General features: G+C 43.5%; 2 protein-coding genes across 8 annotated transcripts in view; both read right to left on the bottom strand.

Annotated features, from left to right (window-relative positions):
* Positions 1-15,403, bottom strand: part of exoc6 (exocyst complex component 6) — a 93,329-nt gene extending 77,926 nt beyond the window's left edge. For 6 of the 7 annotated variants that reach the window (XM_072373447.1, XM_072373449.1, XM_072373450.1 and 3 more), the window contains exon 1: positions 15,253-15,403. In XM_072373447.1, coding sequence (XP_072229548.1) covers positions 15,253-15,368 — 116 coding nt within the window. In that variant the 5' untranslated portion in view covers positions 15,369-15,403. The remainder of the gene's footprint in view (positions 1-15,252) is intronic. The other variant, XM_072373453.1, reaches the window with a different exon arrangement.
* The window catches only part of trub1 (TruB pseudouridine (psi) synthase family member 1), a 168,421-nt gene that overhangs the window by 7,342 nt on the left and 133,284 nt on the right, over positions 1-27,795 (bottom strand). The gene's annotated exons all lie outside the window — the stretch shown is intronic.

Raw genomic sequence — 27,795 nt, 5'->3', positions numbered from 1 at the left:
CTAGTCAAAAGTACTGTTCAGGGGGTCTGCCAGAAATCTACACCACAATTTGAAGTTTCACAGTGTATCATATGTCTCCACATGGGAGATGAATACAGACAGGATGTCACTTCCTTTTCAGAATAAGTCAGTTGCAGCAGTAACACTATAACCTGCTCATAGCATCTACAGAACAAAAACATTGTGAAAACCTCAGTGTGTACAGGCAAAGGACGGATGGTTTGAATGGTCAAGACCTTCAAGTCCTAAGGCAGAACCGCATGACAAACCATCATGGCTATCAAAATAGGGAGTACCCTTGAAAAAACATTTTCAAACACGGTATGCCACTCCATCCAGAAGAGTAACTGGAATTGTTTGCATGTTGATGAAGCCATACATCAACCCCATAACCTAAGTTCCCAAATAAAAACAAGTGCAAGTTCTCCTGTCCATATAAGGCTTTTTTTGTAAAGACGGGAGCAAAAGTAGAGGGCAAATGCTGCCACCCGTGGCGGTTTAAGAACGCTCCATATTTTTTGAGCTTTTTAACTTTTTAAAAAGGCACTAGTGTCATCATAGCTGCTTTTTTCCCAGGCAGTCAATCATAATCATTGTAACCAATCCAACAACTATCACCCTAAAGAACAGGAAAAATTTAAGATAAACTTGTTCTTGCTCGTCTATCTGAGCAGGAAATCAAGACATGTGATACAGATATATCAGAACAAATAAGAGCGTATTTAAAGAAGCAGACTGGTCAGACACTTAATGTTATTTTTAAATACAGCTTTTTAATAATGTGATGGCAATGAAGCTGAAACAGTCTGGTGAACTTACAACGACCTGCAGAATGCTTCATAATTAGTATTTGGACAAAAAGGCAAAAAATGAGGTAATGCAAAGCGGTAGGATAATGCTGTAATGATCAAAGTGAAGATGTGCTATCGTAATATTAGTCATAAAAAACAAAAATAAAAATAAGAATAAGCGCTGTGGGACACGGACCCAAATGAAAAGGAAAAGTTATGCCATACTTTTTTAAATGTGTGGCTGGTATCCAATTCCAATTTTTCGACTCTAAGCTAGTGAAAAAACTGAGAATAATATTCTTTGTTCTTGTGCCAGTTAATTAGGGGTCCAAGCCACAGGCACAGGACCATTGGTGGTTCCAAAAACCAGCAATGCTGGAGCCCTACTGCTTTTTATTACTGTTACTATTATTTTTCTTCTGTATATGAAACACAAGACCCCCCCCATGATGAACAAGACATTTGGACAACTTTTTCCCTTCTCCGGATGTGGGTCACAGTTTTTTTTTTTTATATATATATATATTTTTTAAACAAACTAAGCAAAATAGACACTAGTTTAAATGTATTTTTTTGTGTCTTTGTGGTATTTGTGCCAGAAGGCGAAGCTCTCGATTTACCAGTCAAACTATCCTACCTTCACCTATGGTCCCGAGCTGTGGGTAGTGACCAAAAGAACGAGATTGCGGATACAAGAGGCCAAAATGGGTTTCCTTCGCAGGGTGTCTGGGCCTCCCTTAGAGATAGGGTGAGAAGCTCAGTCATCCGGGAGGGGCTCGGAGTAGAACCGCTGCTCCTCTGCATTGAGAGGAGTCAGATGAGGTGGCATCTGGTTAGGATGCCCCCTGGACTCCCTGGTGAGGTGTTCCGGGCCCGTCCCACTGGGAGGAGACCCCGGGGGAGACCCAGGACACGTTGGAGAGACTATGTTTCTCAGCTGACCTGGGAATGCCTCGTGGTTCCCCCGGAAGAGCTGGAGGAAGTGGCCGGGGACAGAGACGTCTGGGTTTCTCTGCTCAAGCTGCTGCCCCTGCGACCCGACCCCCGGACAATAATGGATGGATGGATATATGGATATGAAATTCATCAGGAAGTCTAAACCATAAGACTAATTTAAAGAGTTAAGGCTTAAGGCTAACCTCAGTTGAAAAAAAATACACACATGGTGTTGCTATACAGGAGGTCAATACGTTTTGGCCTCAAAATGTCTAACCGTACATCGCAAAGTCAAAAACATTTAATTAGAATGTAAACAGAAGACTCAGGTAAATCCCAACAAGTGTGTGCTTGCAGAGGAACCCCCTCTAGATACATTGGTTAAACACTCTAAACACACTAAACCGCAATTCTGTTCTCGCTCTCTGACCAGAGCTCAGCAGGGAGCGAGCGGGAAGCTCAGCATGCAAAATATAGTCGGAGCGTGGAGTGAGTTCTTAATCAAATGGAAGGAGCGATTGCTCCGTGCCACTCCAGTTCCGCTCCGATGCCACTCGCACGAGATTATTCTTGCCACTAAGCTCCGTTCACATGTTCCGTCTCCAACACTTTAAAATATCGCCATATATTTATATGTTCTGCCTTGTTTTTCACTCATTCCACCGAATACCAAATGTGGCTTTTTTTTGCAATATTCGGCCGAATATATTCAGTTACTGAATATTTGGTGCATTCTTAATTGTTTAAGCTCCTTCCCAAAAATTTTAAAAAGCTGGTTTGTGATTAGAGAATTTGAATTTGTGAATATGGTATTTAGCAAGTAAAACAGGTCGGTTGATGATGTAATATTGATCTTTGTTGTTCACAGGATAGGAGGGGAACCCAAATAGTACGTTTACATATGTAAGAGAGAAACCACATAAATCTTTAATCTTATTTATAATCAGACATTTAGAGGAAAGACAAAATCCTTCCGTCCTTTTAACCGGAAGGACATTGTTTACTTGTTTTCAAAATATGGGCACCACTAGTGACAAGGTACGCACTGCTATTATAGTGATACTGAATATGCTGTTAACAATTTACAAGATAAACATGAGTCCGCGTACACTGAAGACGTTTGTGACATGTTCGTTTGTTTCTGTTTGTCTGCCTGGTGTCAAAGGACAACGCATTGGAGGTCCAATCAGCGACGATTCATGTCAAATCACACTGTCCCTTTAAAATCTTTCAGAAAATTATGCAAGTGTATCGAATCATATTGAAGCTACAGCCCTACCACCAACCTAAACATTGTTGCAGACCATGTACACCCTTTCATGGAATCCGTATTCCCTGATGGCTGTAGCCTTTTTCAGCAGGATAATATGCCCTGCCACAAAGCTAAAATGGTTCAGGAATGGTTTGAGGAGGACAACAACTTTTAAAGTGTTAACTTCCAAAATTTCCCAGCTGGGATGTTCTAGAAGCTCTATGCAGGCCATACCTCATAACTTACAGGATTTAAAGGATCTGCTCCAAACATCTTGGGGCCAGATATCACAGCACACCTTCAGTTTGCAAGAGCGTGTCATTGTACACAAAATGCATCAGCCAGTTGTTCGCATAGTTGATGCGGTTCATCATTACAAAATCCTGCAAAATGTATTATGATTTGACAACCATACAACCACCTTGCAGTCAAAGTAAACACTGTTATCTTTGGCTCCCCTAAAGGCATGCAAACACCAAGTTGGGAACCATGTGTCGTAAAATCTGTGTGGCCCTGGACTTGTCACCAGTCCATCTCAGGGCCACACAGAGACAAATAATACACACAACCCTCCACGCTCACTCCTACGGACAATTTAGAGTCATCAACTAACCTGACATTAGGGCTGCAACAACAAATCGATAAAGTCGATAAAAATCAATTACTAAAAGTGTTGGCAATAATTTTCATTCTGTCGCACGGTTTATGCGTTACTCGCCCTGTTGTGGAGTCGTTTACATCACCTGCAGAGCTTTGTCAATGCTGGATGACAGAAATAAAGTTATTTAAAAAAAAAAAAAAAAAAAACCTGCATTGCGAGTTGACCAGAGCAAGGCGGAGGCAGTATTTTGAGAGGAAATTAAGAAAAGTGTACAAATGACCGACGCAGTGAAAACGGTTCGACCCAAGTCTTCAAAAGTGTGGGAGCACTTTGCGCTTCATAAAACAAAAAAAACTGTTTAAATTGCAAGCTTTGCAAAAGTGATGTGACATGGCACGGGGGCACCACGATGATGATAGGGCACCTGAAACGGAAACATGTTGGAGTCATCGATGAGGATGAAGGGAGCTCAACGGAAGGGTAAGTCACCACAACATCCTACGTTTGTTCCGTTTTGAAGTGAAGAAACTAGGGGTGCAATGGTACAGGTAACTCATGGTACGGTCCGTACCTCGGTTTTTGGGCCACAGTTTTGGTTCAGTGTTTTGTGCGTGAAGAGAACAATTTTTTTCTCCCAAAATTCTCTCTTTATTTTGCTTGTCAACAAAAACTGTAAACATACCAGTATCACTGGTGTACTGAATTGTACAACACTTTTCTTTCAAGTTAACAGTTACTAAACACAACTATCAAATGGTAAAATTAAAATTCTGACTCAGAGTACAACTTAACGCACCATTAGACGTAGCACACAAACGCCGCCCTCTCAATGCGCGCTGCAATGTAAACACTACTCCGCTGTTAGACTCTTTTAGCCCAGCCGTCCAGACCAGAGATCAGCCCCCACTAGACGGCCCACCGACCACCGGCAATCGCCGAGTAGGTCAGTTTGGCGGCCAGGCCACCGGGAAATGTCCAGGGGCCTCATGTACAAAGACTTGCGTGGATTTTCGACTGAAACATGGTGCACGCTCAAACCAAAATGCCCTCCAACGTACAAAAATATCCAGATGTATCAATGTGTGCGCACGCATGATTCAAGCACCTTTCGTTTGTACATCCCAATCAACGTGGAATTGAGCGCACATGTCGAAGTACCCGACTCCCCCCCGTCCACGCTCCTACTTAAATATGCAAATCATATTTAAATTAGCCCTCCACCTGCGATTCCTCTCTCTGCACGATCAGAAAATAAAGAAAACAGAATGAGTAAGACGGAAAAAGAATAACTTAACGGAAAGTAAGATGTACTTTCTGAAGTGGAGGCCCGCAAAAATGTGCTCTTTGGCACGCTGTCCTACAATATAAGCAGCAAAAATAAGAGGAGTGGGTGGGAGAGCGTGAGCGGAGCCTTTAATGCTGTGGAGTCTGAGAAGCGCACACAAGTAGAGGTGAAAAATAAGTGTTCCGATGTTAAGGTGGATATGAAGCGGAGACTGGCTTGAACAGAGAGTCAGCACAGCTATGGGTGACACTGATGGTGGGTGTGGGAGTGTGGGTGACTGTGATTACCCCCAAGGTAAATACCTATATTTGTGTAACTCACAACAAATGTGTTCATAAAGGAACCTATAGTGCAGAAGTGCGCCGGGGAAAAGGTGAGGCTGATTCAGACATTTCACACTTTACGTACGGGGTTATTAACATTTGCACACACAATCAGACAATCAGGGGCTTGTTAGGAAGATCATAAGCTGTTGTTTAACCAGCAAAAAACAGCAAGTTACTAACTTTAACTACCAACTATGATGCTGTGAAGAAGGGATAGAAATTGGGGGCGCATATGCTCAATGCACGTCACAGGGAATAATATTAGGACAATTACATGAATAAAGTTACTCACCAAGAAGCCAGCCCTACCGCACAGTGCCAGCGTGTTGTCTGTTCCCAACAATTCTGTTACTGAATGTATGAATCGTGTGTTGAACCAGGCCACCCCCACAAAGCATTTAATTAATTAATTCCGTCCCACTCGGCTGGCATGACTCGGGCTCAGGGTCGACTGGCACAGTCCCAATCGGTTGGATCGGTCTGGAATGCCCCAGTTGCTTAAACCCCAGTGTGCACATCACCTGTGGCACAAGCAGCGCATGGCTCCTCGCTGTGTTGCGCTCCAACGCCGGCCGCAGCTCTGCGCACAGTTCCAGGAGGATTGCCCTGAAAATGGCTGATGAGCCAGTTGTCATCATGTGCCAGCAAATCCTCTCAGTCTCTTAAAACACGCTCTTTTCCAATTGCACCATTACCGCTAAAGCAGCCATTATTTTAAATGGTAGGCACTGCAACACTTTGCGCATGCTTTTATATCCACTCGTCTAATTGCAGACACATGGGTGTGTTAACTGTTCATTGTCTCAGATGTGCACATCACTCAGTCTGAGGACAAATTGTTTTCACATTTATTTATCATAACAGTTTCCCAACATCACCTCTAAGTGTTGCCAAAGAATCAACAGCTATAGAAAAGTGCGTACGGCAGCCATGAAGTTGGCGTGAGGCACCGTACATTTCCACGGTCATTTCCCTCTTGATACATCTGATCGTTGACATGAAAAATGCCAATACCAAAACCCAGCGGTCCATAAGGGTGTATTGTCCCGTGCATAGTGGACCGAACGGTTCAATATTCTACCGAGTACCGTTGCATCCCCAGAAGAAACGTAGGGTTAGTCTGCGGTAGCTCTCCTGATGCTGCTGTTTGCTTGTTAGCTGGTTAATGACAGAGATACAGTACGTGTGTGTGTGTTACTTTTCATTTTCATATTAATTAGCTTAAGTTGTGTTCAAATGTGCTTTATAAATAAATCTAACTTGCACCCAGTGATGGTAATAATTTAATGATTAAGCTTCAAGTTTTAATTTGCTGACAGTCTGAGTGAAGACACTGCACTGTATGGGAGTGATGAGTGAGGCAGGATGAATTGCATTTTGATAGGGATTAAAGTAAAATTTGTGTTATTAAGTATTCTTTATGGTACTTGTACTTTATATATATATAGCAGGTATATAGCATACATTTGCATATATTTTTGTGTACATTTATTTTTTTACTGAAGCTATTTGACAAACATTTATAAATTTTTTATTATTTGACACACTATTGTAACAGAACACTTCAGCAGCAACCTGTTTTTTGTGCGCTTATTTGCTCTGTCACCAAATGTTCGATAAATAAATCGATTATCCTGACATGCAGGAGGAAGACGGAGTAAATGGTAAATGGACTTGTACTTGTATAGTCTAACTGACCACTCAAAGCGCTTCACTACATGCCGCATTCACCCCACTCACACACATTCATACAGTTAAGATACTTAACTACGTGCTTTTTCTAATTTCATACACATTCATACCCCAATGATACACTGGGGGTGTTCAGTGTCTTGCCCAAGGACGCTTCGACATGTAGCCCGGGGAAGCCAGAGTCGAACCACCGACCTTCCGATTGGTGGGCGACTGCTCTTCCTCTTGAGCTACAGCCGCCCGCAGTACCCCGAGCATACATGGGGAGAACATGCAAACTCCACACAGAAAGAACCAGCCTGATACCAACCACATACCCTCTTGCTGTGAGGTGATGGTGCTCACCACCACACCACTGTGCTGTCCCATACTCACAACAGACATTAAAATGAGTTGCCTTGTCCATGATGACAAATACATAGGGCCTTATAATTTCCACGATCACGGAATAGTGGACGGAATAGAATTGGCCGATTAAAACGGAATCTATTTTTTGACGCGAATATAGCGGAATTTGACATAATTTGACTGAAATGTTGTTTTCATGTTGAAGAAGCACATTTGTCTGGAGAAAACATCCCAGAGTGAAGCAAATCTGGGTGGCACAACAAGCCTCCTCCACAGACTGAGCCCCTCCCCCTTCAAAACAATGTAAGCATGGCTCAGTGGCTGCCCATGGCTTTGTGTTTGTCATGGAAAAAAACTCAGAAACTCGGCACTAACCCTTCCATACAGAGTTGAGCAATACCAAATTACTTTTCTGTGACAGGTGAACTGTTCTGCAAATTTTGCCAGCATTCACTTGACAATTGCCAAAGTACTAACTCACAAGGACTAACTAGTCCTAAGGGCTGTACAGTGCAAAATATATGCCGCACGTGCTACATCAAAACATGCCTGTGCGAAGAATGCAGATTTAGCCACAAAAAAAAAAAATCTTGTTTCGAATCTCGTTTGGAAAAAAAAAAATCTACGATGGTACCACGACTACCCTTCCTGGTAGTTGTAGTCAACTGTGGTCAGTGATTAATGTTATGTCTTGTGTATTTAATGCCAATTCCCACAATTCCTCAAAGTCGCAGCTTCATGCTCTGTCCCATGCGGCTGGGTTGGCACAGATACACAGTGGCTAACGTAACTCCCACGAGCCAACAAACACGAAGAGATTTTCTTTCAACCTGTTTGAGTTGAGAACACGAAACGAACGAAAGACACAGAGAACAATGTAAATGAAGTTAACGAGGACCAACACCGACTGAAAACACGTCAATGACAAAAGTGAAAGCTAAAACTTTTAGCTACAGCACAGAGTGGGAGCAGGAGTTCGCCTGGCTAAAGTTTGATGCAACAAAGCAAGTGATGTATTACTCCTATTGTCAGACAGCACCACTGAAAATCAGAAAGGATAAACCATATGTTGTGGGCAACTGCATGTTAAAGAAAGACAACATGCAGAAACACAATAAATCACATCCTGGCTCGAGCTAATTGTCTGTCTCTCTGTCTGCGTGTGTGTCTGTCTCTCTGTGTCTGTCTCTCTGTGTGTCTGTCTCTGTCTGTGTGTGTCTGTCTCTCTGTCTGTCTGTGTGTCTGTCTGTCTTTCTCTCTCTCTGTCTGCGTGTCTGTCTGTCTCTGTGTGTGTGTGTGTGTGTCTGTCTCTCTGTCTGTGTATCTGTCTCTCTGTCTGCGTGCGTGTCTGTCTGTCTCTCTGTCTGTGTGTGTTTCTGCGTGTGTGTCTGTCTGTGTGTCTGTCTGTCTCTGTCTCTCTGTCTGCGTGTCTGTCTGTCTCTCTCTCTGTCTGCGTGTCTGTCTGTCTCTCTCTCTGTCTGCGTGTCTGTCTGTCTCTCTGTCTGCGTGTGTGTCTGTCTCTGTCTGCGTGCGTGTCTGTCTCTGTCTGCGTGCGTGTCTGTCTGTCTCTCTGTCTGTGTGCGTTTCTGCGTGTGTGTCTGTCTGTCTCTGTCTGCGTGTGTCTGTCTGTCTCTCTCTCTGTCTGCGTGTCTGTCTGTCTCTCTCTCTGTCTGTCTGCGTGTCTGTCTGTCTCTCTCTCTGTCTGCGTGTGTGTCTGTCTCTGTCTGCGTGTGTGTCTGTCTCTGTCTGCGTGTGTGTCTGTCTCTGTCTGCGTGTGTGTCTGTCTCTCTGTCTGCGTGTGTGTCTCTCTCTCTCTGTCTGCGTGTGTGTCTGTCTCTCTGTCTGCGTGTGTGTCTCTCTCTCTTTCTGCGTGTGTGTCTGTCTCTCTGTCTGCGTGTGTGTCTGTCTCTCTGTCTGCGTGTGTGTCTATCTCTCTGTCTGCGTGTCTGTCTCTCTCTCTGTCTGCGTGTCTGTCTCTCTCTCTGTCTGCGTGTCTGTCTCTCTGTCTCTCTCTCTGTCTGCGTGTCTGTCTGTCTCTCTGTCTGTGTGTCTGTCTCTGTCTCTCTCTCTCTGTCTGTCTCTCTGTCTGCGTGTCTGTCTGTCTCTCTGTCTGCGTGTGTGTCTGTCTCTCTGTCTGCGTGTGTGTCTGTCTCTCTGTCTGCGTGTCTGTCTGTCTCTCTCTCTGTCTGCGTGTCTGTCTGTCTCTCTGTCTGCGTGTGTGTCTGTCTCTGTCTGCGTGTGTGTCTGTCTCTGTCTGCGTGTGTGTCTGTCTCTGTCTGCGTGTGTGTCTGTCTCTCTGTCTGCGTGTGTGTCTGTCTCTCTGTCTGCGTGTGTGTCTGTCTCTCTGTCTGCGTGTCTGTCTCTCTGTCTCTCTCTCTGTCTGCGTGTCTGTCTGTCTCTCTGTCTGTGTGTCTGTCTCTCTCTCTCTGTCTGGGTGTGTGTCTGTCTCTCTGTCTGCGTGTCTGTCTGCGTGTCTGTCTGTCTCTCTGTCTGTCTCTCTGTCTGCGTGTCTGTCTGTCTCTCTGTCTGCGTGTCTGTCTCTCTGTCTGCGTGTCTGTCTGTCTGTCTCTCTCTCTGTCTGCGTGTCTGTCTGTCTCTCTCTCTGTCTGCGTGTCTGTCTGTCTCTCTCTCTGTCTGCGTGTCTGTCTGTCTCTCTGTCTGCGTGTGTGTCTGTCTCTGTCTGCGTGCGTGTCTGTCTCTGTCTGCGTGCGTGTCTGTCTCTGTCTGCGTGCGTGTCTGTCTCTGTCTGCGTGCGTGTCTGTCTGTCTCTCTGTCTGCGTGCGTGTCTGTCTGTCTCTCTGTCTTCGTGCGTGTCTGTCTGTCTCTCTGTCTGCATGTCTGTCTCTCTGTCTGCGTGTCTGTCTCTCTGTCTGCGTGTCTGTCTGTCTGTCTCTCTCTCTGTCAGCGTGTCTGTCTGTCTGTCTCTCTCTCTGTCAGCGTGTCTGTCTGTCTGTCTCTCTCTCTGTCTGCGTGTCTGTCTGTCTCTCTCTCTGTCTGCGTGTCTGTCTGTCTCTCTCTCTGTCTGCGTGTCTGTCTGTCTCTCTCTCTGTCTGCGTGTCTGTCTGTCTCTCTCTCTGTCTGCGTGCGTGTCTGTCTCTGTCTGCGTGCGTGTCTGTCTCTGTCTGCGTGCGTGTCTGTCTCTGTCTGCGTGCGTGTCTGTCTCTGTCTGCGTGCGTGTCTGTCTCTGTCTGCGTGCGTGTCTGTCTCTCTGTCTGTGTGTCTGTCTGTCTCTCTGTCTGCGTGTCTGTCTGTGTGTCTGTCTCTCTGTCTGCGTGTCTGTCTGTCTGTCTGTCTCTCTCTCTGTCTGCGTGTCTGTCTGTCTCTCTCTCTGTCTGCGTGTCTGTCTGTCTCTCTCTCTGTCTGCGTGCCTGTCTGTCTCTGTCTGCGTGCGTGTCTGTCTCTGTCTGCGTGCGTGTCTGTCTCTGTCTGCGTGCGTGTCTGTCTCTGTCTGCGTGCGTGTCTGTCTCTGTCTGCGTGCGTGTCTGTCTGTCTCTCTGTCTGTGTGTGTTTCTGCGTGCGTGTGTGTCTGTCTCTCTGTCTGCGTGTCTGTCTGTCTGTCTCTCTCTCTGTCTGCGTGTCTGTCTGTCTCTCTCTCTGTCTGCGTGTCTGTCTGTCTCTCTCTCTGTCTGCGTGCCTGTCTGTCTCTGTCTGCGTGCGTGTCTGTCTCTGTCTGCGTGCGTGTCTGTCTCTGTCTGCGTGCGTGTCTGTCTCTGTCTGCGTGCGTGTCTGTCTCTGTCTGCGTGCGTGTCTGTCTGTCTCTCTGTCTGTGTGTGTTTCTGCGTGTGTGTCTGTCTGTCTCTCTGTCTGCGTGTCTGTCTGTCTCTCTGTCTGCGTGTCTGTCTCTCTCTCTGTCTGCGTGTCTGTCTCTCTCTCTGTCTGCGTGTCTGTCTCTCTCTCTGTCTGCGTGTCTGTCTCTGTCTGCGTGTGTGTCTGTCTCTGTCTGCGTGTGTGTCTGTCTCTGTCTGCGTGCGTGTCTGTCTCTGTCTGCGTGCGTGTCTGTCTCTGTCTGCGTGCGTGTCTGTCTCTGTCTGCGTGCGTGTCTGTCTGTCTCTCTGTCTGTCTGTCTGCGTGTCTGTCTGTCTCTCTCTCTGTCTGCGTGTCTGTCTGTCTCTCTCTCTGTCTGTCTGCGTGTCTGTCTGTCTCTCTCTCTGTCTGCGTGTCTGTCTGTCTCTCTCTCTGTCTGCGTGTCTGTCTGTCTCTGTCTGCGTGTCTGTCTGTCTCTCTCTCTGTCTGCGTGTCTGTCTGTCTCTGTCTGCGTGTCTGTCTGTCTCTGTCTGCGTGTCTGTCTGTCTCTGTCTGCGTGTGTGTCTGTCTCTGTCTGCGTGTGTGTCTGTCTCTGTCTGCGTGTGTGTCTGTCTCTCTGTCTGCGTGTGTGTCTGTCTCTCTGTCTGCGTGTGTGTCTGTCTCTCTGTCTGCGTGTCTGTCTCTCTGTCTCTCTCTCTGTCTGCGTGTCTGTCTGTCTCTCTGTCTGCGTGTCTGTCTCTCTCTCTCTGTCTGGGTGTGTGTCTGTCTGTCTCTCTGTCTGCGTGTCTGTCTGTCTCTCTGTCTGCGTGTCTGTCTGTCTCTGTCTGCGTGTCTGTCTGTCTCTCTGTCTGCGTGTGTGTCTGTCTCTCTGTCTGCGTGTTTGTCTGTCTGTCTCTCTATCTGTGTGTGTGTCTGTCTGTCTCTCTGTCTGCGTGCGTGTCTGTCTGTCTCTCTGTCTGTGCGTGTGTCTGTCTCCCTCTCTGTCTGCGTGTCTGTCTGTCTCTCTGTCTGTGTGTCTGTCTCTCTGTCTGTCTGTCTGTCTCTCTGTCTGTGTGTCTGTCTGTCTGTCTGCGTGTCTGTCTGTCTCTCTGTCTGTGTGTGTGTCTGTCTCTCTGTCTGCGTGTGTGTCTGTCTCTCTGTCTGCGTGTGTGTCTGTCTCTCTGTCTGCGTGTGTCTCTCTGTCTGTCTGTCTGTCTGTGTCTGTCTGTCTCTCTGTCTGTGTCTGTCTGTCTCTCTGTCTGTGTGTGTCTCTCTGTCTGTCTGTCTGTCTGTCTGTGTCTGTCTCTCTTTCTGTGTGTGTGTCTGTCTGTCTCTCTGTCTGTGTGTGTGTCTGTCTCTCTGTCTGAGTGTGTGTCTGTCTCTCTGTCTGCGTGTGTGTCTGTCTCTCTGTCTGCGTGTCTCTCTGTCTGCGTGTCTGTCTGTCTGCGTGTGTGTCTCTCTGTGTGTCTGTCTCTCTGTCTGCGTGTGTCTGTCTCTCTGTCTGTCTCTCTGTGTGTCTCTCTGTCTGCGTGTCTCTCTGTCTGCGTGTCTCTCTGTCTGCGTGTGTGTGTCTGTCTCTCTGTCTGCGTCTCTCTGTCTCTCTGTCTGTCTCTTTCTGTCTCTCTGTCTGCGTCTCTCTGTCTCTCTGTCTGTCTCTTTCTGTCTCTCTGTCTGCGTGTGTGTCTGTCTCTCTGTCTTCGTGTGTCTGTCTCTCTGTCTGCGTGTGTCTGTCTGCGTGTCTGTCTGTCTCTCTGTCTGCGTGTCTGTCTGTCTGTCTCTCTCTCTGTCTGCGTGTCTCTCTGTCTGCGTGCGTGTGTGTGTCTGTCTCTCTGTCTGTCTCTCTTTCTGCGTGTGTGTCTGTCTCTCTTTCTGTGTGTGTCTTGTCTGTCTGTGTGTGTGTCTCTCTGTCTGTCTGTCTCTCTGTCTGCATGTGTCTCTCTGTCTGTCTGTCTCTCTGTCTGTCTGTCTCTCTGTCTGCATGTGTCTCTCTGTCTGTCTGTGTGTCTCTCTGTCTGTCTGCGTGTCTCTCTGTCTGTCTGTCTCTCTGTCTGCGTGTCTGTCTCTCTGTCTGCATGTGTCTCTCTGTCTGTCTCTCTGTCTGCGTGTCTGTCTGTCTCTCTGTCTGTCTGTCTGTCTCTCTTTCTCTGTCTGTCTGTCTGTGTGTCTGTCTGCTCTGTAGCACTAGTAGTATGTGCTGAAAAAGTTAACGTACAGTCCTGATCCTACAGCTTAAGTAACTTGTTTAAGTTAAATTTGAAGAATTTTAAAATGTTTGGTTGGTTTTTTTTAATGACAAGTCAACTAAAGTTTCATTACTTGCTGCTTGTTTTTGATAAACTTTTGATGTATTGAGGGTTTTTTTTCCACCTCAATAAAATTTAATTTCTATTTATTTTTATGTACATTTTAGTCATTTACATTAAAACACACACTGTTTTGGTAGTAAAATAAGAGTAAAAGACAGAAAAAAAGATTTTATAGGGCTCTTAATACAATGTATCCATAATACAATCTCCATCTCATGCAAAAAAAATAGAAATGGTTTTGCCAAAAAGAGTGCAAGCTGTTAATAAACTGATGTGACCTATTAAACCAACATGATAATAAACTGACATGAAAATAAAGTGACATTGGGAAAACCCACTGGATCGCTTGGTTGATCCTCTGATGAGGTGGTGAGACAACCAAGCAAGATTCCCTCTGATAACCATGTTGAAAAGAAAATGCATGTGCATCTGTGCACATATCTGCCTCAAGTGTCGTATCTGTCATATCTGAAAGTGTTCAGTTATGATGCCTGTGAGATGTTGTCTTAAGCCAGACAAGGTTAAAAACGAGCTCTTTGCATAAAAATCTACCTCCAAACTTTGGTACATTTAAGTTATTGTTTCTATTATACCTGCCAAGGTCAGTTATAATTTAATTAATTAATTTTTTCATGCTGTCTTTATTATAATTAGGGTTGCAGGGGTGCTGAATTGTATCCCGGGTACCATCAGGCGAGACTCGAGGTATAACATGGTCAGCAGTCCATTTCAGGGACTACACAGAAACAAACAAGACAAACCAACCTGCAAGCCTAAAGACATTCATTTGTGTTTGAGCTTTCTTTACAATTAAATGGCTCTTATTCCTTACAATGTATGTGTACTTTAAATTCATAACTGTTTTAAACAATTAATTAAAAGTAATTAATTGTGACCGACCCACAAAATACAGGCCTTTAGTGTAAGCCAGGTTACTCACACACATTATTGGTATTATTGCTTTTATTACTTTAACTTGACTCCATTTCCCCTGTCCTTACCATACCTGAAAAAAAAAATGCTCATCACCCTGTATTCAGTCAATTTAAAAGACCCACTGCCAGATTCTAATATTTGTTTGAACTTAGAAACAAAAATCACACCCTTTTTGGCTTCACATAACAGAGATTTATACACACTGGGGGCTACTACTTGTGAGCTTTACTTCATATCTTATACTTTCCTGTTCTTAACTTAGATTACATCTGGTCACTTTCATTCAACTTGAGAGTTTCTCTGAACTTAATACAACAAGGGAACCTAACTTCTAACCTAACCTACTAAGTAATCAGCTGATCACGTTGAAACCGACACAACTTGGAAGTACCATATAGTATTACCCTGAGGGCATTTTTCACTGATATTCACAGGTACGCTTACAAAAACATCACTGCCTACAGGCATGTCTATGGCACAGATGAGTGTGAATGGTGGAGAAATTCAGCCAAAGTAAATCTATAAATAGTAAGTCCAAATAATATAATTCATTATGGCCTTGACAGTTAACTTCATAGCTAGCCTTCTACAAGGATCAAATGCAGGATGAGAACATTCATTCCAGCTATTCAAGATCCCATTTCATTGCTGGCAAGCTCTTTGCCATCCACATAACAATCCCAGCGGATCATGAGGACAAATCGAACCATAGTGTTACAGATTGTCATAAGAGTTAAGTTTCGCATTATTGCTTATCAAATAACTGAAACTGTAAGCAATTAGCCGTAAGCTAACACCAGCATATTAACAACTACAAGATGAATTACAGTTATCAGCTGTCCGTGCTCACTCAGAACCTAAAGACTTAGTTAAAGTGTTAGCCAGCTCTTTAATAGGTCTTAGCTTCATAAAGCACCATATAGGATGTTGGTTACCATTGCTAACGTTAGCCTACTTGTAGCTAGCTAGCTTCTTAACAAAATGTCCGATCACGTAGGACACGCAATCGAACGCAAATATTTTCTGACAAGGTTTCTTAAATAAATATATTCTTACCGAAGAGTGGGACCGACACAAGCTGTATCGGTACTCTCAATTTCCTGCAAAATACGCTCGTGCTCCGTTATACAATCCAGGGTTTCATTTTCCGCCATGATTGTTATGTACATCATTGCAGCTAATGCTAGGGGCAGGTCAGTATGAGGTCTGGCCTATGAGAGGCACTCTACAGCTATAGTGACTTCATGAACAGCACGTTTCCTTAAAGTTTACTCCGAGTACTGTAGCTAACATGAAAACCATACCAGGTTTCGTTGTATCAACTGTAGATAAACATATTGTGAGTCATTATCATGTCATCCCTGGTAACAGAAATGTAAAATTCAATGAGTTATTAGTTAATTGAACCACATTTCAAATGTTAAAACATTTTCTTTACACACACCAGTCATCCCATTTTTCACCATTCATGATAGACAATCTCAAGGTTATTGTCCTTTCTTGCCGTTGATTCTTAATTCTACCGTTTTTGGGGGGTGCTTTTGAGTACATAATAATAATTACAAACATTTAAATTAAACAAAAACATGAAGAGAAATGTCTGCCAGTCCTCACTGTATGCAAGCTTTTTATTTAAAAAAATGGGGATACATCAATCTCTAATACACCAGCTTAGAAATTGGTGGTAAAAGGTAAAAACAAATACATTAGCGCTCAAGAATTCTCACACAGAATCATTTTCCTTTTAAGTGCTTTGAATAATTCAGACAACTATTCTATACGTTTTGCTTTCCTTCTTAAATATAGAGTGCCCATGTTTCCTCACAGATGCTGATAAAATCACCTTTACGTCTGAATATCAACATCAACCAATATTTTAGTTAACTAATTTAGCAAGTTGGGGTTTATGAGTACTACTGGCTGTGGCTATCTAATCTAAATATAAGAAATCAAGCGAGAGTACCTTAAGGTGGTTCCCAAAGGCAAGTCCACAGATTCTAACTCTGCAAAAACGTTCTCAAAGACCTTGTCTTTATCTTTGTTTTCTTCCTCAAGAATAGGAAGATCAGGTAAAGCAGCATGGACCCTTTCACTGTCCATCTCTCTTTATACTAAAAATATCAGCAAGAACCCTCAGTTAGTGTATGTATTTATGTATGTGTGTGTGGAGGGATCATTTCCAGGGCATCTGCTATGGTCAGCAGAAAAAGAAGGTGCAACAGGAAAAAGAGACCTTGTGATTCACTGGACTTTGGCACCAAAAAAAATCATATGAGTTGGTATTTGTATGTGCTGCAGACCCTGAAGAAACAACATGACGAATTTGTACAAATGTCTTTATCAAGACTCATCATATGAGATTTAAACCAGATTTAGCAACCCATGAAGATTAGATTTTATACATATTTTCAAATAATGAGTGAATAACTGGCAATCGTGACATGACGTCTTATGTGATACAATTTTAACAGAAAATACAAAGTTCAAATACAATTATATCTAGAGCTGTTTCTGAATCTCTCTGTGACAAAGCAAGATAATTCATTCAACTTAAATAAAGCACACTGACAAGTGAAATCTGAATGCTGATGAGTTTTAGCAAAATCATTTTTTCAGAGGTCAAGAAGGTACTTACAATAATTCTGAGTAATACAACAATATAAAAAGGAGAAGAATCAACTTACTGAGTAATTTTTACCTACATTGTATACTTTACTGTTGGCACAGCAGTGTTGGCTGTGTCATGTTCTAACTGCTCTCCTTTCTGTTTGAGGCAATTTTCAGATTTTTATTCCTTTTTTTAATGTAATGACACTCATGTCATTAAAAAGAAAATCACCATTTAAGGTTCAGCATTTATAGATTATTATAAATAGCTTAAGTGTAAAGAAAATGTGTTCTCCTGATATTAGTTAATTAGTGACTATCAATTTTGATTATCATAAAATGTTAATCGATTATACTTATGTTTCATTTGAGGTACTCAGACGAACATGTGAGCAGTCCTCCAAAACCTTAACCCTAATGACTAGGGTATAGACCCTCAGAAGGGACACTACACTTAGGCTAAACACTGACAGGCTGAAAATTAATTTTGAGGTGGAAACAACAAATTTCCTAACAAAGATGATAAAGCACCAAAAACTATAAATAGAAAAGAGGCAGGGATGATAAACAGAGACAACAGTTACAATGGACAATTTTCAGTGTTTCAAAACTTGGATTGTCTCCAGGCTGCACAGATGTGTAATAACAGTTGCAATAACCATATAAGTTGCTTGTTTTTACCATTAAATATGACCCATAACAACTTAACCACTCCTGCACAAAGCAGGGTGATATGGGCTTTTCTCTATCCGTAATTTACAAGGATTTTCTTCAACAATCCACAAAGTAAGGATGGGGAAGGAAGGGGGGCATGGCATGGCATGGCTACAGCCCTTTCATACACTTATGCTTTTTCACTTTGTTTTGTGAAACATTCGTCAATGTAATGTTATCACACAAATAATTTTAACTAAATAGATGTTTGAAAAATGAGAAACTTGATTAGGTCCACTCAGTTTGTGCTGTGATCTTTTTTTTGGTGATCAGCTATGTGATTGCTGAGCACTAGAGTGGCAACATGATAGTAATTCAACATCTATTTGAAATTATAGTGAAATTGATCCATCATGTTTGTGCCTTAATGAGGTTGTATGTGCAATCACAAAATGTATGACAATCTCCACATGTTTTGGTATTATGAATAACTTTTGAATTTACATTACTTGACTACACGGTTTCTGAGAAGAATTCTACATATAAAAGGTGTCTGTCAGAGAATGCTGTAACCAGATTTAAAGAGTTGATTTCATCATCCTTTTCTTCACTGCCATGTGCTGATATGACAGAGGACGGCTACCTACATTTTACTCCAGTAGAACTTGACTCTCTTGTTGACAGCACTATAGCTTCAATGCGTACAACACTGGACAATGTTGCCCCTCTGAAAAGGAAGGTAATCAGTCAGAAGAGGTTGGCTCCTTGGTATAATTCACAGCTGCGTGCGTTAAAGCAGACTGCAAGAAAGCTGGAGAGACAGTGGCGTTCCTCTAATTTAGAAGAGTCTCAATTAGTCTGGAAAGATAGTTTAATAACGTATAAGAAAGCCCTTCGTAAAGCTAGAACTGCTTATTATTAATTATTGATAGAAGAGAATAAGAATAATCCCAGGTTTCTTTTCAGCACTGTTGCCAGGCTGACAAGGAATCCGAGCTCTGTTGAGCCATGTATTCCTTTAACTCTCAGCAGTGATGATTTCATGAGATTCTTCATCAATAAAATTGTTTCTATCAGAGAGAAGATTAATGGAATCCTTCCCATTATTATCACTGATGTATCATCAGGTAGAGCAGCTTTAGAAGTATCTTTCGAACCTGAATTGTATTTAGACAGCTTCTGTCCAGTTGATCTTTCTGAGCTAACAACAGCAATAGTCTCTTCTAAACCATCAACTTGTATGTTAGACCCAATCCCAACCAGACTGTTCAAGGAGGTTTTCCCCTTAATTGACACTTCCATATTGGATTTGATCAATCGGTCTTTGTTGATAGGATATGTACCTCAGACTTTTAAGGTTGCTGTAATTAAACCTTTACTTAAAAAACCTACTCTTGATTCAGAAGTGTTGGCTAATTATCGACCTATATCCAATCTCCCTTTTTTGTCTAAAGTTCTTGAAAAAATAGTTGCAGTTCAACTTTGTGATCATTTACATAGAAATAATCTGTTTGAAGAGTTTCAGTCAGGATTCAGAGTGCATCATAGCACAGAAACAGCACTGGTGAAAGTTACCAATGATCTCCTGTTAGCTTCTGATAGCGGACTTGTTTCTGTGCTTGTCCTGTTGGATCTCAGTGCTGCATTTGATACGATCGATCACAGCATTCTGTTACAGAGACTTGAACATGTTATTGGGATTAAAGGAACTGCATTAGGCTGGTTTAAGTCATATTTATCTGATAGATTCCAGTTTGTTCTTGTAAATGAAGAATCTTCCTCACACGTTGGAGTAAGTCATGGAGTTCCTCAGGGTTCTGTGCTTGGACCGATTCTTTTTACTTTATACATGCTTCGATTAGGTAACATTATCAGACAGCATGGCATAAATTTCCATTGTTATGCTGATGATACTCAGCTGTACTTATCTATGAAACCAGATGAAACCAAAAGGTTGGTCAGACTACAAGCCTGTCTTAAAGACATAAAGACCTGGATGACTCAGAACTGTCTGCTTTTAAATTCAGACAAAACTGAAGTTGTTCTCTTTGGACCTGAGCGCTTCAGGGAGAAATTGTCTAGTTATATAGTTACTCTAGATGGTATTTCCTTGGCTTCTAGTTCTACAGTGAGGAACCTTGGAGTTATTTTTTACCAGAATTTATCATTTGACGCACATATAAAACTGGTTTCTAGGACTGCCTTCTTTCACCTTCGTAATATTGCTAAAATCAGGAACATCCTGTCTCAGGGTGATGCAGAGAAACTAGTTCATGCATTTGTTACTTCAAGACTGGGCTACTGTAATTCCTTATTATTGGGCTGTCCCACATATTCTCTGAAAAGCCTCCAGCTGATCCAAAATGCTGCAGCCAGAGTTCTGATGAGAACTAACAGGAGAGATCATGTTTCTCCAGTTTTAGCTTCTCTTCATTGGCTCCCTGTTAAATTCAGAATAGAATTTAAGATTCTTCTTCTCACATATAAAGTTCTTAATGACCGAGCTCCATCATATCTTAAAGATTTAATTGTAAGGTATTTTCCTAACAGAGCACTTCGCTCCCAAACTGCAGGTTTACTTGTTGTTCCCAGAGTTTCTAAAAGTAGAATGGGAGGCAGGGCCTTCAGTTATCAGGCCCCTCTCTTGTGGAATAAGCTGCCAGTAAATGTCCGGGAAGCAGACACCCTTTCCACTTTTAAGATTAGGCTTAAAACTTTCCTTTTCGATAAAGCTTATAGTTAGGGATGGCTCAGGTAATCCTGAAACATCCCATAGTTAAGCTGCTATAGGCTTAGACTGCTGGGGGACCTCATCTGTCACACCTTTCCTCACTTTGCTCTCTTTTTCCCCCTGTTTAATTTCACAATTGATTTTATGTACATGTGACATTATTGTGGTTATTAACCTATGTTTCCCTGTTCCAACAGATATCCTTTGAATGGCGTTATGGTGTTTTTCCCCCCTCTTTTCCCTCTTTTCTTGTCTTCTCAAACCCCAGCTGGTCGAGGCGGATGGCCACCCTTCCTGAGTCTGGTTCTGCCAGAGGTTTCTTCCTGTTAAAAGGGAGTCGTTCCTTTCCACAGTTGCCTCAGGCACGCTCAGGACGGGAGATTGGACTGAAGACAAGTTTCGGTGCAATCTGTTGGTTTCCTTAGCTAGGATATTAATTTTTTGAATTGGCTCTATATGAATTAATTGGATTATGATTACAATGAATTGAATTCCAATTGGCTTGAATTGGACTATATTACTTAAGTGCCTTGAGATGACAATTGTTGTAATCTGGCGCTATATAAATAAAATTGAATTGAATTGAATTGAATTGAATTGAATTGAATTGAATTGAATTGAATTGAATTGAATTGAATTGAATGAATCACAAGCCCCTTTGCCCCTTTTCGATAAATTTCAACTGGAGAACAGCTTAGAAGAACTGAAACAAAAGCTAGCTTGTTTCTCACAACAGAAGTTTCCAGTAACAGTGGGTACGTCATTGTTGCCATTGTATTCACCATGCCACGCTCAACATACATTTTTAATGGAAAGTTGTTGTTCTGTTAAAAATGTATATTTGCTTGAAATCTACAAAAGGACTTTACCAAATAAAGCATGACATGCATTTGAAAATGTCTTCCGCTTGGTCAAGGGGTCCTTTGTGACTCTATAGAGAATGCCGTTGAGAGTGTCAGTTTATCCCACCGCTTAAGGACTCTCAGGGTTGGCTGACTCATTGCAGCGTTCATGTCTGGAGGGTCTGCGCTTCCTGTCAATATAGTGAGCAACTCTTGAGATGACTGGATCCCGTTGTTGGTATGACTGAAGGTCAGTGAGAGACAGGGAAGGCAACACGTCCTGGCCAGGGGGTTCCGAGGTGGTGAGGTGGTCAACAAGAGAGGTTGCACGTCATCAGTGGGAGCAGAGTCCCACTCGTCCAAAGAGGAGAGAAGAGAGGAGACATCATCTTCAGACAGAGAAACATCAATGGCAGCACAGGTAGAGGGATTTCCCAGTGACTGTGGCTGACAGGTGAGGGGGAAGGTGTCCTGCACAGATCTATCATAGACATCAGAGGCCTGGTCCAGAAGTCCAGAGTAAGGTTCACACAGCAACCACTCAAAAAAGGGTCCCTACTGAGAGCATCCGCCACCACATTGCCGGGAATGTGTTTGATCTCGAAGGAGTACGGAGCCAGTTTAGAGACCCAATGCTGCTCACAGGCATCAAGCTTTGGCTTGGTCAAGATGTACGTGAGAGGATTGTTATCCGAGCAGACAGCGAATCTGTGGCCCTTGAGGCAGTGGCTGAACTTAACGCACACCACCCACTTAAGAGCCAAGAACTCTAACCTGTGAGCAGGACAGTTGGCTTGACTGCGACTGAGAGATTTGCTTGCAAAAGCGATGGGTCTTGCTCTCTCTTCACCAGCAGGCACCTGGGACAGCACACCACCCAGACCATCAAGGGAAGCATCAGTGGAGAGGATGCAAGGCCTATCAAAGTCCGGATGTGCCAGCACCAAACTGTTGAGGGGTGCGCTTTTCAAATCTTCAAACGCTTTCTCACAGGCAGGAGTCCAAACCTGAGGAGTCATGAGGAGTCATTCTGAGGAGAATGTAATGTTGATGATCCAACACTTTCTGATGAGATGGAGTGCAGCCGTCATCATTCATGAGGTCCTGCTTCCTGAAAGCAGAGATAACCTTCACCTTCTCCTGGTCGACTGAGACACCGTTGCTGTCCACCATGTGGCCAAGAAACCTAACAGACTTCCAAAGGAAGTGGCACTTCTTCTGTGCCAACTTCAGGTTGTTGTCCATCTTCAGATGGAGCAAAGATGAGTAGGTCATCCAGATAACAGAGGGGACAGGAGAAGTTCAAGTCACCGAAGATACTAATCATCATCCGCATAAAGGATGCAGGACTGTTGCACTGGCCTTAGGGAAGCCTGTTGTACCCGTGGAGGCCTAGGGGTGTCGTAAAGGCCATGTACCGCCTGTCAGACTCATGGAGGGGGATGTTATAGAACCCCGATGTGAGATCCATGGTGCTGAAAACGGTGTTTCCACCAGGGCAGCAAGGCAGTCGGCTTGGTGGGGCAGCGGGTGGGCATCCTTGATGGTCTTGGCATTAAGCCAGCGGAAGTCAGTGTAGATCCTCAAGTCTCCTGACTTCTTCCAGACCAGGACCAGCGGTGAAGCATATTCACTGACTGACTTACTGATGATACTTTTCAACTCCATCTCAGACAGCACCTCTCTTAGTTTATGATAATGAGCTGGAGGGACACGCCGGAGGGTAGCCGGAAGGGGCGATCATTAGTGAGGTGAATACGATGTACAAACTCCTTCACTTCCCCACAGTCCAGTTTGTCCTTGGAGAACACATCCTGATAAGTGATCACAAGGTCAGTAGGCCGCTGTTTCCAGTCATTAGACACTTCACGGCCTTCAAGGTTGATATCTGCCAATCCACAGTCCTTAAGCTGCTGAAAGGGGGCAGAGGGGGTATCTGAGCTGGAGATAGGGTCAGCTGCCTGACCAGCCTGTGGCCTACTCACACCCTGGGAAATGGAAAGGTCCTCCACAGCAACACAAGGAAAGACATCTGCCACTCTTGCATTGCGGCACAGGGTCACAGGTTTCTTAGTTGGGTTGAGGATCTTCACCGGGACCCAACAATCTCCCCAGATGGGTGCCACAACCCGTCCGACAATGATGTTTTTAGGAGCGGAACGGGAAGAGGTGGGCTCCATGATGATAGTTGTCAGAAAAATTCTCTCAAAATTAGGCTCAGAGTCGCTGGATACGATTAACACAAAACATTTATTACTTGCAAGAAAGAGACAAGTCCGCACAACCTGTTAGGAATATAGCTCAGAGTTGTCTGACTAACAAAATGGTACTATTGCTATTAATATTGTTTATGTTTGCTGGCCACACAATGTTATGGGAAAAGGACATTAATTCAATTCAATTCAATTTTATTTATATAGCGCCAAATTACAACAATTGTCATCTCAAGGCACTTAAATAATATAAGAGAAAATATAGGCTCCCTTCGATCAAACTCTTTTTGACAGGTGACCCTTGACCTCTTATTAATCAATCAAATTAATATGACAGGTGACCTTTGTTTGACATCCGTTTGCTGACATCTGGGCATATGACTTTTGACCTCTTATCGATCGATCAAGCTATTTTGACGTGTGACCTTTGTTTGACATAGATCAGCCATCTGTTCAGGAGGCCTTTGACATCTAAGGAAGGGGGAGTTTATGGCTAGGGTTAAGAATGATTACAGCTAAGGTCAGGAGATTGTGAGAAATATATTAGTTGAATGTTTAAATAAGAGAAAGGGTTAGGGTTAATAGGAAAGGTTAAGTTGTAGAAGCTGTCAACATTTTAACAGCTTCAAAGACCGGTCCCTGTAAGGTAAAGATGAGAAAATAATTAGATATGAGGGGGGTATTGTTCGACCCCAGGTTTGAGGGCCAATGGGTGGACAGGGGAGGGGTTTCGAGTAAAGGATAAAAACCCTGAGACAGGCAGTGTGTAGAGAATGACTTTGGGGTGAAAGATAGCTGATTCAAGATGCCCAGGACAAGAAGCAGAGTGAGAGTAAAGGAGAAATCTACGCAGGCACCGGAGAGGATGTGTGCTCTGCGGTCTCTCATTTGTGAGACTCCGGTAACGATATATGAAGATCAGCCCTTGATACCAAATGCTCCCAAGAAAAGGATGGTGTTTCTGTGCAGAACACAGCAACCGCCGCCCGTGTCTCTACAGGAAGAATGGTCACTGGAGCCTTATGGACTGCGGGGAAGATGGGGCTACGAGTTCATGTATGAAACAGGTGACCTCTGTCTGTATCAGCTTGAAGAGGATGGTGAGAAGCCGGGACCTCTGACCACTGTGGGTATGCTAACTTCCAACGACTGGGGAGTGTTGAAACTAGCGATACCACGTCATATAGCAGGAGGTAAGGGCTCGGCTGAGGAGGTGTTAACAGTGAAAGAAGAACCCGAAGAAATCCCAGCAGCGTCTGCAGCCAAACGTCCGAGACTGGAGAGTCCGAGACTGAAGAGTCCTCTGGATGATGCTGAGCTGGCCAAAACAAGGATGGTTTTCACTGCTGCTTGCAATCGAAAACAAGCGTTACAGGCCGTTGGTTCTTCCGTGCAAGCCACCGGAAATCTCATGAGAATGAAGAGGGGGATCTTTTTGTTCTTGAGTGTTATAACTCTGACTGTGGTGTGTTTAGGACGCTGTTAGCAATACCTCATGCAGCCTGGTTGGAGAAGATGAATGATATAGTGGATCGAGTTTCCATGCTGTTCCGCAGTTGCCAGAACTGGGGTGAGATTCTAGCAGTCAAGAAAACCCTGGCTGTGTAGACCTCCCTCCACTGAGCACCTTCCTCCTCAACCTCAATAACCACACCCCCTTCAGGTTTATAAGGACACACTCCAGCACAGGTCATACACCGATCAACACGAGGAACAGGATGAGAACTAGCGTCCAGAAGACATTGTGCGAGGAGATCACCGACAGCGATCTGGAGAATGCTTCTCCATCGCTATTGATGCATACAGCGAGCCCTTCTGCAACATCCACATCACCGCAGTTTGGATCACCAGACAGCGACAGATACATCCAGGAGCTGTATCACCCTCCTTCACCAGCGACTTCGTCTGAGTCTTTCTTCTCCTCCAACTCCTCCTCTTCTCTCGAGATCGAGTTCTCAAATTCGGCGCCTGATGACCGCTGCTTAACGCTCTACCCGATAGGATCCACAGTGGCCGTAACAACGGAGGAAGCTAAATCTAACGAAATGGAGGACTCTCAGCTTCCACCAGGCCAGGGGCCCCCTGCAGACACTCAGGATGGGGGAGGAGAGGGCGAGGACGAATTTGATGGATGGGTCCCCTCAGGTTTTATCAAAGTTGTGAACACCTCTTGAATGAGACCATCAAAAAATTTATGATTGAATCCTGCTACGGGTGTAGTGTAGAACACCCCAGTTTACGACAACATCAGTGCATGGATGTGCTCGAGGATGACTTTTTTCATGACCACTACTACACTCTGATGCGGAAACTTTATAATCAACGATTCATTGCTTCTATTCAACATCTTCTAACTGCGCGTAACATTTGTGAAGATGATGCCAGAGTCAGGGCTGTGGCAGAAGCTTACTTGTACGAACTAACTCTGGTGAAACAAATCAACACTTCTATACACTATATGTACGAGCAGTTGATTGGAGAAGATGTAAAGAAATTGCAGCAGCTTCAAACCATGACAAAGTTCTGGGAGGGTTAAAAGAAGGGTGTAACATTCCTTCTTTCCATCAGCTGGATGTGTTTAGACTAATATTGTAATCATGTGATGTTGTTATAACATTTAACTTTTCTTAAATCCTATATTACTAGCATTCCTGCTTTTTGTGATCATGTGTATGTGTGTGTGTATTATCACACAGAGAAAAAATAAAAGGTTGAAATATACTTGCGTTTTGTGTTTGTATAAGGTGAGATGGCTGAAACGAGATTAATGAAAAAGGTTTTCTACGATCCTATCCACCCAGGTAGTTTTGGGGGAGTAGAGAGGCTGCGTAAAGCTGTACAGGACGAAACGGGTAAGAAAGTCGCGTGTGAAAAAGTGCAAGACTTCTTATCAGAGCAAGATGCATATACTCTACATAAACCTGCAAGAATACATTTTCCGAGAAACAGAGTTTTTGTCACCAGCCCTGATAGGGTTTTCGTTCTGATTAACGAAGTCCCACCTTAAACAGAAAGAACCACACAAGAGATCAATATAAAGTTCAGCTTTTGCAAAAGGGGAGAGCCGTCGCTGCTTCAGCCACAGGTGTATGTGTCTAAGCAACCAACAACAATCTCCGACTCCCTCTTTGCAGCAGCCTGGTTTTATTCAGTGATAAGAAAAGGGGAAGAGCTTTACAAAACAAAAGGTTGCATAGAAATTTCGGAGCGTGTGAATCTGTCTAACATTTAGAGACACATCTGCAACTTCAGAGTGTGAGACCTTGACGATAATCATTCTAAGAGATACATCTACAAATTAGTTTGAATCAGGCATTGTGCGTTGTAGTTTGAACTCAGTTAAACTCAGTTGACCTCCGGAAGGCTCTGTCCTGAAGCATCTCCCTTTGTTCATACTCACACACACACATTTCATCATCACATGATTAGAACTAATGCAGTATAAGATCCATACATGATCACACATGATTTTTATGGTATAGCATATGAGTGCAATTAAAGCTCAGGACTATAATTGTAAAACAGGGTATATAATGAGATAACAACTAAAAACTCTAACAAGCCCCTTAAAACAATTCCAAGCAGATCTCTGCAACATGCAGGCCTTGGCTGAGTACAATGACGGGTATAATTATCTATTAAGGCTTACGTTCGCACTATGAAGAGAAAAACAGCCGCAGAGGTGGTAAAGGCTTTTGAATCCGTTTTTAGAGAAAGCGAGACCCCTAAAAAACTTCAAACTGATGCGGGGAAAGAATTTTTTAACAAAAAATTTAAGGCATTATTAGAGAACCACGGAGTTGTGCATTTTGCTACGCCGAGCGAGGTAAAGGCATCTGTGATTGAGAGGTTTAACCGCACGTTAAAAACCAGGATGTGGAGATATTTTACTGCTAATAACACACGTCGATACCTCGACGTCCTGCAGGATCTCGTGGAAAGTTACAACCACAGTTACCGCACGAGCATGAAAATGAAGCCTGTAGAGGTGACTCTAGAAAACACCTTTAAAGTTTTTCAGAACCTGTACGGCTCTGCACGCGATCGATGCTGCAAGGACTCAAGGATAAAGTTTAAAAAAGGAGATCTTGTAAGAATATCTAAACTGCGAGGCGTGTTTGACAAGAAATATGAACAAAGTTTTACAGATGAAGTGTTTACAATGATCGAGCAGCTTGCACGATCTCCCCCAGTGTACAAACTCAAAGATTTTGATGGAGAAGCTATTGAAGGTTCCTTTTACGCGGAGGAACTTCAAAAAGTTAAACTGAATAAAGACAAGATGTATCAAGTGGAGAAGATATTAAAACGACGCAGCATCAGGGGTGTAAAACAGGTTTTTGTCCGTTGGAAAAACTGGCCTGAGAAATTCAACAGCTGGGTCAGAGCCAGTGACCTTCACGGGGTATAAAGGTACCATCGCTACTCCTAGCCCGCTACATTACGCCATGAACCGAACGGTAGAGGATGAGGGGTTTTATATCACCCTGCCCTCCAATGCTAGTCTCAACGTCTTTAAGAATAATACCAGTTCCAGTTTCCGTGTGGATTT

Source organism: Leuresthes tenuis, unplaced genomic scaffold (assembly GCF_036924035.1).
Source record: "Leuresthes tenuis unplaced genomic scaffold, fLeuTen1.0.hap1 SCAF_20, whole genome shotgun sequence".
In the NCBI taxonomy this organism is placed as follows: Eukaryota; Metazoa; Chordata; class Actinopteri; order Atheriniformes; family Atherinopsidae; genus Leuresthes; species Leuresthes tenuis.
Note: the sequence above shows the minus strand (reverse complement) of the source record. Positions and strands in the feature narration are given on the sequence as shown.